This window comes from Ranitomeya imitator, chromosome 5, assembly GCF_032444005.1.
Source record: "Ranitomeya imitator isolate aRanImi1 chromosome 5, aRanImi1.pri, whole genome shotgun sequence".
Lineage (NCBI taxonomy): Eukaryota > Metazoa > Chordata > Amphibia > Anura > Dendrobatidae > Ranitomeya > Ranitomeya imitator.
In genome coordinates, this window is record NC_091286.1 from 511,732,207 (window position 1) to 511,745,004 (window position 12,798).

At 41.2% G+C, this 12,798-nt stretch overlaps 1 protein-coding gene across 14 annotated transcripts in view; it reads right to left on the reverse strand.

Annotated features, from left to right (window-relative positions):
• Positions 1-3,127: 3,127 nt before the first annotated feature.
• The window catches only part of MBNL1 (muscleblind like splicing regulator 1), a 231,664-nt gene continuing 221,993 nt past the window's right edge, over positions 3,128-12,798 (reverse strand). For 10 of the 14 annotated variants that reach the window (XM_069727472.1, XM_069727475.1, XM_069727482.1 and 7 more), the window contains 3 exons: positions 12,535-12,629; positions 8,541-8,615; positions 3,128-4,230 (listed from right to left, as the gene is read on the reverse strand). In XM_069727472.1, the coding sequence (XP_069583573.1) occupies positions 8,559-8,615; positions 12,535-12,629 (152 nt within the window). In that variant the 3' untranslated portion in view covers positions 3,128-4,230; positions 8,541-8,558. The remainder of the gene's footprint in view (positions 4,231-8,540; positions 8,616-12,534; positions 12,630-12,798) is intronic. The other 4 variants (XM_069727484.1, XM_069727480.1, XM_069727477.1 and 1 more) reach the window with 1 other exon arrangement.

Genomic DNA, 12,798 nt, shown 5'->3' on the forward strand with positions numbered 1-12,798 from the left:
GAGCGATACCGTCCGATACTTGAAAGTATCGGTATCGGATAGTATCGGCCGATACCCGAAAAATATCGGATATCGCCGATACCGATATCCGATACCAATACAAGTCAATGGGACATCAAGTATCGGAAGGTATTCTCATGGTTCCCAGGGTCTGAAGGAGAGGAAACTCTCCTTCAGGCCCTGGGATCCATAGGGATGTGTAAAATAAAGAATTAAAATAAAAAATATTGATATGCTCACCTCTCCGGCGGCCCCTGGACTTCACACTGCTAACCGGGAGGCTTCTTTGTTTAAAAAGCGCGCCTTTCGGACCTGTGAATGACGTCCCGGCTTCTGATTGGTCGCGTGCCGCCCATGTGACCGTCACGCGACCAATCAGAGGCCGCGACGTCATTCGCAGGTCCTCAATTCCTAGAATTAGCAGTTTTGTGAATGAGAATGACGTCGCGGCTTCTGATTGGCCGCGTGCCGGTCACATGGGCGGCACGCGACCAATCAGAAGCCGGGACGTCATTCACCGGTCCGAAAGGCGCACTTTTTAAACAAAGAAGCCTCCCGGATAGCAGCGTGAAGTCCAGGGGCCGCCGGAGAGGTGAGCATATCAATATTTTTTATTTTAATTCTTTATTTTACACATCCCTATTGATTCGATACCGATACCCGATATCACAAAAATATCGGATCTCGGTATCGGAATTCCGATACCGCAAATATCGGCCGATACCCGATACTTGCGGTATCGGAATGCTCAACACTACTCATCATTGAAAGTACACATACAATCTACATGTACTATGTGACCAGTCTTTTCAATAACATTACATATATAAAACACATATTTTATCGTATATATTATATATGACTCTATATATTTACTCACAATCATAAAATGTTTCCGTACTTTAGGTTAGTGCACTCTGTATGTAACATTCATACAAGGCATAAAATACTAGTATTTTTCTATGAATATAGTATAGACTTCGTTATGGTACATATATACAGCATGAATATGAATTTGTGTTAATTTGTGGGGAGATAGGAGTAGCAGCATTAGATAACATAGGAAGTGCATTACGTGACAGGATCATTTCGGACAAATCCCTGTATAACCTCCTTGTACTTTTACAATTCTGCATCAGAATAAAGGTTCCTATAGTCAATATATTCACACTATGTCTTTCTACTATAATAATCATTTTAGAAAGCCATATTTTATGTTTTGTAAGGGACTGTAATTTATTGGTACAGAATAGATCCTCGCCATTGCTGTGAAATGTAACCCAAGGCAATAAAGAGTGCAAATGGTGACGATCAGGTATAGGAATTGTGACTAAATAAAACATTAATAGAAGATGTTAATAGTCATATTTATTTAGTACATTTCACATTCATCTTTGGGGATCCAAAGTATGTATATATACCGTATTTTCCGGCGTATAAGACGACTGGGCGTATAAGACGACCCCCAACTATTCCAGTTAAAATATAAAATCTTCTCAAAAGTCGGGGGTTGTCTTATATGCCGGGTGGGTGCGGAGCAATCTGCGGTCGAAGTATATAGTGGGGGGGAGTGGTCCCGATGACGAGGTGAGGGAGCGCCTCACCAGGTAGGTGTAAGTGAAGCAAACTGTCAGCGTCTGGGATGCCAGGGGTATGCAAAAAAGAGAGAGAGCGGTGCTGTGCCTAGAAAAACACTCCTCTATCACTAATCTGGCTCACCCTTGTATCTTATTATCTCCTTCTCTGCCTCTGCTTCACTTACACCATCCCGGTGAGGCGCCCCCTCTCCTTGTCATTGGGATCGCTCCCCCCACAATATGCTGCGACCGCAGATTACTCCGCACCTGCCCTATAAGACGACACCTGGTGTATAAGACGATACCCGACTTTTGAGAAGATTTTCAAGGGTTAAAAAGTAGTCTTATACGCCAGAAAATACAGTATATATATATATATATATATATATATATATATATATATATATATATATATATATGTGTATATGTATATATATATATATATATATATTCTTACTATAAGGATTTGGGGGTCAGCAAGTGATTGAGAGGTCTGACCTTTCTTACAGAGGCTGAACTCTTGCAGATCACACTTTCATGTATATCCTAATAACAGGCTATCAATGGCACATTCCATTAAAACCCACTTATAATATTTTTAAAGGGAACTTGTGAGCAGAAAGGAAAACAGTGGCATGGCTACATACAGTAAGCGCCAGTCCCTAGATCCAGTGTGTCAGTCATGACAAATCTAGTGGAGCACCCATATGCAAAGTAGACTAGAAGTGTAGTAGGGGTGTATCAATGCACATGCAGTAAATAGAGCAAGTGCACAGTCACTCACCCAACACATATCCTGCCTCATTTGCATTTGGCTTTTACAATAGATTTGTCAGGACCACTAGCCCAAGTCTCTCCGAGCAAATATGCAGCCATGCGACTAATTCTATATGTGTATACAGATTATATATACATATATGTAGTTATGGACAGCACGGTGGCTCAGTGGTTAGCACTGTAGCATTGCAGTGCTGGGGTCCTGAGTTTAAATCCCACAACATCTGCAAGGATTTGTGGGGGTTTCCTCCGGGTTCTCTGGCTTCCTCCCACATTTCAAAGACATCCTGATAGGGAATTTAGTTTGTGAGTCGCAATGGGCAGAGCAATGATAATTTGTGTAAAGCGCTGCGGAATATGATGGTGCTTTATAAACAAAGCATAATAAATAAATATGTAAAAACATGCTGACTTGTTCCCTTTAAATTACATGTGTCTGCAAATTGAGATACTGATTTGGCTCTTATCCTAAGTCATATTGCACGACTCGTTAAAGGGTTGATTGTGACTTCCAACAGGTGGCGCTATAGAGGTCAAGTCCTCTTTTTCTCTGAAGAGGCAATTTGCATATTAAATTTCCCAGAGGAGCATTGCACGGCGAATAAGCCTCCTTACCTTGACAAGCCAGAGCTGGTATGTCACTCTACACAAGGAGAAACGTTACCCCTTAGACCCCATTTTGGCTTAGTAATATGAGACCCCGTTATCATGAAGCACAATGTAATATAAATAATTAGGATATCTAAATTCTGCTCTGTGGTTTTTTTTTTTTTACGAAGTTGCCATCATCTGCATTTTGAAGACAACATACCTTTGGAAATTACCGTGCATAGCACATGTCATCCGCCCACCATGGCATCTCCTGTTTTCCCTGGCACACCTGGTTAAAACCACATAAGAAGATGGCATTTCTATGATGTCAATGTTACACGTTCAGTTCTGGTAAACTCATTTCTGTGAGAACTTTGGCTTTGAATACCTAACAGTGCCTGTGACTGTCCCATTGTAACATAGAAAATGTGGTTTTTCTGCACACAAAAAATAACACTGTTGAAATAATACTCTACAACGATGAGCAGTCAATGGCACTTCATGGGCACAGACAATAATTTCATACTTAAAGCCTTAATGTGATGTAAATACATACACAGTTGTGGTTTTCTTGGCACATTCATCTGTGTCAGACCTTTTACCACCTCTTACAATCTAGGACAGGAAAATATCTTCCTTCTAATACTAGTTTGCATGCATCCCCCAGCTACAATGGCAATCTAAAAGACAAGGTGCACCTTTTGTTATTTGTAAACCTTGAAAGAAAAAAAAAATTACAAAATAAAATCTTAGTCTAAAGACGTACCAACATGTTGTACAACACAGTCTGAGCTTTCAATCGGAAGACAAACATACACCGGATGTAACAGAGGATAGTACCAAGACAGGGACGTAGCTGGAGAAGGGTGGCGAGGTCTATGCCCCCCAATGGTTAGCGCCAGGAGGGAGATAACACTATACTCTGCCTTGTCTAGGATATATAGGTGCAGGGCAGGAGGCAGAAAATGTGTTCATTCCCTTTGGTAAAAAATTACTATCCTCCGTCATGAGATGTATGTGTGCAAACCACAGTGAGAAAAATCAGGATATGTTGTATCATGTCTGAATAGAAATTTCACTATAGCACAAATATCAAGAAAATAAATGTATAAATCATATACTGTAATATGTATAATGGGATCCATATTGATCTTGGCATTGTTCAGCATGCAAGATGAAAGTGTCACTGTGGGCACTGCTGTGTTTCTTGCTTGTACTGTATGCATACTATGGCTAATGGCCTTGGCCTGTACTTTCTTCAAGTTCCTTGTCTCCATAGCACAACCTAAAAACAAAAATAGAGAAATAGTTGAAGTTATTGGAATCAGTGAAATTATTATCATTTTATTGTACTAACTGCGGAGTCTGGCCCTGGTCATCGTAATGATATTCTTGTTATGCACAGATTACATGCATTTAGCCATTGATGACTAGAGATGAGCGAACTTGTTCGGAAAACGTTCGCCAATCTCAAAGCCGGCACAAACGTTGCACATTCGGATGTGTGTTCGGATTCCCGAGCATTTTCCACAAAATTCGGTAAATACCGTATATACTCAAGTATAAGCCGAGATTTTCAGCCCATTTTTTGGGGCTGAAAGTCCCCCTCTCAGCTTATAATCGAGTCATACCCGGGGGTCGGCAGGGGAGGGGGAGCGGGGGCTATCTAGTTATACTTACCTACTCCCGGCGCGGTCCCTGGACGTCTCTGCTTCTTCCAGCGCTGCAGATTCTTCCTGTATTGAGCGGTCACATGGTACCGCTCATTACAGTCATGAATATGCGGCTCCACCTCCCATAGAGGTAATGATTACTGTAATGATCGGTAACTGTGACAGCTCAATACAGGAAGAAGATACAGCGGTGGAAGAAGCAGGGACGTCCAGGGACCGCGCCGGGAGCAGGTAAGTATACGGGGAGGGGAGCGCTGCGCGATATTTACCTGCTCCTCGTTTCGGTGCAGCTCCATCTCCAGCGTCCTCTGGCAGTGACGCTCAGGTCAGAGGGCACGGTGACGTAGTCAGTGCGCGCCCTCTGCTGAGCGTCAGTGCTGGAGATGGAGCTGCACGAGGAGCAGGTAAATATTGAAAGCGCCGGCGTCCTAAGTGAAGAGAGGTGAGTATGTGATTTTTTTTTTTTTATTGCAGCAGCAGCATTATATATGGAGCATCTATGGGGCCATAATGAACGGTGCAGAGCATTATATATGGCACAGATTTCTATGGAGCATCTATGGGACCATAATGAACGGTGCAGAGCATTATATATGGCACAGCTTTATATGGAGCATCTATGGGGCCATAATGAACGGTGCAGAGCATTCTATATGGCACAGCTTTATATGGAGCATCTATGGGGCCATAATGAACGGTGCAGAGCATTATATATGGCACGGCTTTATATGGAGCATCTATGGGGCCATAATGAATGGTGCACAGCTTTCTATGGAGCATCTATGGGGCCATAATGAACGGTGCAGAGCATTCTATATGGCACAGCTTTATATGGAGCATCTATGGGGCCATAATGAACGGTGCAGAGCATTATATATGGCACAACTTTATATGGAGCATCTATGGGGCCATAATGAACGGTGCAGAGCATTATATGTGGCACAGCTTTATATGGAGCATCTATGGGGCCATAATGAATGGTGCAGAGCATTATATATGGCACAGCTTTATATGGAGCATCTATGGGGCCATAATGAACGGTGCAGAGCATTCTATATGGCACAGCTTTATATGGAACATCTATGGGGCAATAATGAACGATATGGAGCATTATATGTGGCACAGCTTTATATGGAGCATCTTATGGGGCAATAATGAACAGTATGCAGCATTATATGTGGCACAGCTTTATATGGAGCATTTTATGGGGCAATAATGAACGGTATGGAGCATCTATTTTTATTTTTGAAATTCACCGGTAGCTGCTGCATTTCCTACCCTAGGCTTATACTCGAGTCAATAGGTTTTCCCAGTTTTTTGTGGCAAAATTAGGGGGGTCGGCTTATACTCGGGTCGGCTTATACTCGAGTATATACAGTAATCGAGTTTCCACTAAGGCTGTGATGTTACTGGCGGTTCTGATCGCGGTAAGATCATTACCTTCGGTCAGCGCACTGAGCTCTTAGCAGCTCATTCCCCAGTGGTTCTCAACCTGGACATTGAATCTTGGCACCGTCCATGTTGAAAAATGGTTGCAACTTGGCACCATCCAGATTGAAAACCGTCACAGCGCAGGCTCACGCTGTCATTTGACAGCATAGGAACTGTGGCTCTTTAATGATTTTACTGTCGATCAGAGGAAGTGCTTGTCGCGCTGTCACGCACATGACAGAGTGGCAAGCACTAGATGTTCTGGTCCCCCTATTCAAGTAAGTGGGGTCCTGGTTTGTGTTCTGTTTTTTTTAACTGTTCGCCAAATCCACCAAACCCAAATATCCAGGAGTTCGCTTATCTCTATTGATAACTACTGTATCTGCATATTACGATAGCAGTGCCCACCATCTTATCTTTCTTTGTATATAAATAACTGTCTTTGTATACACACTTATACTTAAACCTGTAAATTACTGATTAAGACCACCCACTGGACTCTTAAGCCCAGAAAAAGCAGAGATTACAATGAATAAATAACTACCGTAGTTTTGCTGAATCTTTCACCACATAAATATATACATACACACGTAGTCAAAATTGTTGGTACCCCTCGTTTAATGACAGAAAAACCCACAATGGTCACAGAAATAACTTGAATCTGACAAAAGTAATAATAAATAAAAAATTTATGAAAATGAACAAATGAAAGTCAGACATTACTTTTCAACCATGCTTCCACATAATTTAAAGAAAAATAAAACTCATGAAATAGGCCTGGACAGAAATGATGACAAAAGGGACATGTTAAATCATAGTGTGTCCACTAACTAGCATCACAGGTGTCTACAATCTTGGAATCAGTGAGTGGGCCTGTATATAGGGCTACAGATACTCACTGTGCTGTTTGGTGATATGGTGTGTATCACACTCAACATGGACCAGAGGAAGCGAAGGAAAGAGTTGTCTCAGGAGATTAGAAAGAAAATCATAGATAAACATGCTAAAGGTAAAAGTTATAAGATCATCTCCAAGCAGCTTGATGTTCCTGTGACTACAGTTGCACACATTATTCACCATCGCACTGTAGCCAACCTCCCTGGACGTGGCCGCAGGAGGAAAATTGATGACAAATCAAATAGATGGATAATACGAATGGTAACTAAAGACCCCAGAAAAACTTCTAAACAGATAAAAGGTGAACTTCAAGCGCAAGGAACATCAGTGTCAGATTGCACCATCCATCGTTGTTTGAGCCAAAGTGGACTTCATGGAAGACAACCAAGGAGGACAACATTGTTGAAATAAAATCATAAAAAAGGCAGACTGGAATTTGCCAAACTACATGTTGACAAGCCACAAAGCTTCTGGGAGAATGTCCTATGGACAGATGAGACAAAAATAGAACTTTTTGGCACGGCATATCAGCTCTATGTTCACAAATGGAAAAATGAAGCATATCAAGAAAAGAACACTGTCCTCACTGTGGAACATGGGCTTTGATGCATCTGGCTCAGGGTGTCTAGAATCTGTGCAGGGTATATTGAAATCTCAAGACTATCAAGGGATTCTAGATAGAAATGTGCTGCCCAGTGTCAGAAAGCTTGGTCTCAGTCATAGGTCTTGCAACAGGATAATAATCCAAAACACACGTGACCTAAATCCTATTGAGCATCTTTGGAAAGAGCTGAAACATGCCGTCTGGAAAAGGCAACCTTCAAACACGAGACAGCTGGAGCAGTTTGCTCTTGAGGAGAGGGCCAAAATATGTGTCAAGAGGTGCAGAAGTCTCATTGACAGTTACAGGAATCATTTGATTGCAGTGATTGTCTCAAAAGGCTGTGTAACAAAATATTAAGACATCAACATTTCTGTCCAGGCCTATTTCATGAGTTTTTTTTTTTTTTTTATTCTGTGGAAGCATGGTTGAAAAGCAATGTCTGACTTTCATTTTGTTCATTTTCATACATCTTTTATTGATTATTACTTTTGTCAGATTCAAGTTATTTCTGTGATCATTGTGGGTTTTCCTGTCATTAAACGAGGGGTACCAATTATTTTGACCATGTGTGTAAGTGCACACAACATCTTAATTCTGAAGGCAGAGTGGCCAAAGTTTTCCTAGGTGAAGCTACTTTAGGAAAAAGCTGGCAGTGTTTTTTCGGAGGCAGACTGGCTGGTGGTTTTGCCATCGTTTTTTGCCGGCTTCCATACCTGTACATTCAACAATAAAAAGCAACCCGAAAAATGAATATATTACTTCATTTAACTTCTTCACAGTTTTCGAACCCTGAAGCGGTTCAAATAAATAATAAAAGACTGAACATTTACAGAGTAATGTTATTTTTACATTAATGAGCATTATGTCCATATTTTACGATAGTATACCAGCGCTTTTTTCAGGTGAAATCTAAGCAGAATCCGCCTTGACAAGACATTGTGTGCACACAGCCTAAGCACAATGTGAAAATGGAATAACAGGGGAACTTACGGCTTCAAGACACGACCTCTAGAGCTGTGTAACATACTTGTGACTACTCAGATGATCTGCCGATATTATGGGTATCTGTAGACAAAACAGGTTAACAGTGAATGGAAAACATTTGCAGCCAACAATCAGCCATTTGTAGAAAACATTGCAAAAAGCCATTGACTTCTGAACATAGAGTAAGAATAAGTACAACGTTGTGAAACTAAATGCTACAGTAGCAAATTGATGTTAAGAAATTGCTCAACAACTCTCAATAAGTGTCAGCAGCTGCACGGGGAGCGAAGGGAGCAGAACATTACAGAAAACGTATGGCGCAGTAATTGCCAAGAGACCCTCTTTTGTTGGCATACACAAAGGCCTTTATTCACTGCTAACTGGGATTATAGAACCAGTAAGACAGATCTAGTGCAGTGATCTGATGATACCAGAGTGGGAAATAATTCTCGGCTTATGTTTCTATTTTCCTGTGTTCTCCTGCTTTATAGTATACGGACAGGTCAATATTATTAAAAGGTGTTTCCATTATGAAGGTGGCTTTTTTTGTGCTCATCTTATGCCAAAAGTGTGGAATTTTGGTGGGCAGATATATAGTGGTATACTTTTTTTACACTGTAAAACCAGGAATACTCTACAGTATTGTAATTTCCCATACAGAAGTAGATAGAAGAAAAGTATACCACGCAGTCAATGGCTGGCATATGCCACTGTATGCCTACCTAGTGACATACATCAAAGGTTGGAGGTACGCATCATTGATCGTTCTTAACTTGTACCACAAATAACACATGATACAAGATTTAAATAGACCCTAAAGCCCCACCACCGCCTTCCTCTTCCCCCATACACATCAGGTTGCTGTAGGCCAAAAGATCATTTGGCAAACATCTATTTCTCTTGTCCCCCAAACAGGAACACTTGACCAAGAACTTTTGTGTTCTTTATCAGAGAGCCCCTGCTAGACTCCTCTGGCGGCTAATCTCCCGGAGAACAAAAGGATCAGCCATTAAAAATCCAATGTGTCAGACGCTTCTTTTCCTAATATCTTTTGTAGAGAGAGAGAGTCAGGAGGCCGTCATAAACATTAAACTGTTGGAAGATCCTGAGTTTAGTCAACTTTAGTCTAATGTGCATAGTGCCTTAAACCATTACTCTTAGACTAAATATAATGTGCAAAACAATGTCTTTTTGGCAGATGTTTAGGTGATTTACATTGGTATATGTACCGCAACAGAGCAAGGCTAGAAGACCACGGTGTTTGATTTCACCTACTCCTTCACTAATTAGAAGCATTTCACCATCATAGTAAACAGTGCAGGTTTCTGCTTGAAGGGCAGGGGTTAATCTGCCCTGTTAAGAGCTCTTGTAGCTTTCCTGCTTTGATGGTCTCAGCTGTTCAGTGTTGGCCACTCCCATCTGCTTTATATACTTGCCTCTGGCAATCAGGGATTGCCAGTGTTAGCTTCATACTGCCTGGTTCTGGAGTTGGAGGTGTTGGTTGTTTGAGGAAGCGTTTGGAGTATTGTTCAGAAGACTGTTGCTTCATGATTTTTCTGTGTTCATATCCTCATTCTCTCCTATTTGTTTTTTCTTTCCTTTACTTCCCGGTGTTCCACTCTGTTGTTTGTGAGTGCATATTTGTATGATTGGTATTTTCATTTATCCCTGTATGTCTTCCCTTCTTAAGTCTGCTTTGTGTGTTCTTATATGCTACTTCTCACTCCCTGAGTGGGGAGGGGACATATAAGGGCTGATTTAGCAGCTCAGCACGTGACCCCAGCGTCTTCACTATCAGAAGTAATCCGGGTAACAGGGACAGCTATGGCACCCCTAGCTTTAGGGATTGGAAAGGTTCCCCTAACCCCCTGCGACAGTACCGAAACATATCTTTTTTAAAATAGTAAGCTAGGTTTAAATAGAAAAATGTATGTCACCTTTCATTGATTCTATATAGTAGGATTATGGGTGAATGGTACATAATTGTACACCATAGCACATTTTTATAGCCATAGGCTTGACCTGAAAAATTAAGTCTCAGTTTTAGGCCTTGTGCACATGACAAAGTCTGTATAGTCACAAAGGCAGTCTAAGGCTGCATTCATAAAGCCTGGTGACATATCTATGTGCTGCCTGTTTTTTTCTCAGACAGCACATGGACTTAGAGTTTCACTGATCCACACACATACGTTTCAAATACAGATTCATGTGTTAGGTCAGTGATACTTAGAGAACGTTCTATTGTTATCCATTTAAAGGATCAGATTTTGCCATTAAAGTCTATTGGGTTCTGTATAAAACGAATGACACGCAGAAGGCAAACCTTGTTCCTCATTAAAGGCCTAAGGCTGCAGTCACACTATCAGTATTTGGTCAGTATTTTACATCAGTATTTGGAAGCCAAAACCAGGTGAGGAACAATCAGAGAAACATGTCACCGCTTCTGCATTTATCACCCACTCCTGGTTTTGGCTTACAAATTCTGATGAGAAATACTGACCAAATACTGATAGTGAGACTACAGCCTAATAGTTTTTCACTGATCCATTGTTAAGGGTCAGTGGATAAATCCTTTAATATTTGTGAGTATGGGGGGAAAGAGAATATCTAGCTGTTGTCTGAACTGTAAGGTGAAAGTGGACGGTAACTTTAGCCATGGACACCTTTAGACCTGCATGCAGGTTGCACATTAACCCACAATATTTTGAACTTCCTAGCCACGGACACCAGTTTACACAGACAAACTTGCCCATATAGTCCAGTAGTCTGTAAATGTTTTAAAAGGAAACCTATTCTGGACATTAATTGAACCAGGACGGTGATTGCTATGGGAAACAAGGACCTTGAATTCTCTGAATCATGTGCTGTAGATGTAGCTGAGCTCATATTGAACAGTGTCTTTTGTGCATGTGATATCTGAGTCATTTATATTAGTCAGTCTGTGTATAATTAGTTATATAGATATCAGAATGATAGGATCACCTCCACTACATCAATTCAGGATTTGGAAACTGGGTGGAACGGCTTATTTGGAAAATTTATTTTATTCTTTTCCTTCCTATTAGTTACATATGATATTTGTGTCGTCACCATTGGAAATCATCTTATTTCTATTTTACGGAACCTGTCACATTTAACAAGCTGTCAGATCTTCTAGCATCATATTTTAGAGCAGGGAGGATCGAGCAAATAGATCTATAGGTTTGTGGGAATAGACTCAGTGTAACATAATTCATCCCTTGAAATCCCTGCATATTCTGGGCTTAGGAGTCCTAATTAGTGACTGACAGCTATCACTATATGATCAAATGGGGAAGAGAGTCAATAACTGAAAAAACCCCTAAGCCCAGATTGAGCGCGGATTTCCATGGATAAATTACAAGTTAGGGCTCATTCTCTCATCCAATTTTTCCATGTACAAGAAAAACTGACCGATTATTCTGATCAGACTTTGATCGGAATTTGATCACAGTGTGGTCCGAGTTTCATCTGTTTTTTTTCTGGCACGTGTAGAAATTTAAAAAAAAAAGTTTCTCCGCCTCTCCCATTCTGACAGTCCTTGAAAATTGGACCTCACTATTATGTCTTCCGAGAGTGGTTCGATTTTTTTCTTTGACCCATTGATTTGCATTGCTGATTTTCATCAGACCATTGGATCAAAATTGGAGATGTCTCCGCAATTTTCCATGGACTTGTGAATGACCCCTTAGACTATCACAGGTACAAGTGCTATCCATGAAAAACACGAATATCACTTGTACGTGAAAATGAGACCTTATACTGAATCTTTTCCCATTAGCCCAGGTCCGCCGGTGCAGTAATATGATGCTCCAGGATTAAGCAGCATTTTCATATTGACAGATTCCCTTTAAACTGTAACTTACTAAAACAAGTCATTGTGCACAATGGTATATACTGTATGCCAACAGGAGGAAGGCGAACATTGTGTTATCACATAGCACTGACTGCTCTTAAGAATGGAAGCTGTAAATGAGCAAACCTGGTTGGCTGTGGCTGTTGCAGCGAAGGGAACACTTGTGGCGGATGTTGCTGCTGCAGACACAGTAGCCGGCGCCGTACCGTGCACCATGGGAACTTCCGGAGGGAAATCATATAAGCACACATACAGAGAAGTGCACACAGAGTGGGAACCACAGCCGCAGGTTGCAGAATATTTTGGCATGGCGTTTATTGTAGCGTGAAGCCACGTGGTGTAACATCATCACCAGCGAGTGACATGCAAATAAAATGCAAAGCAGGTCAG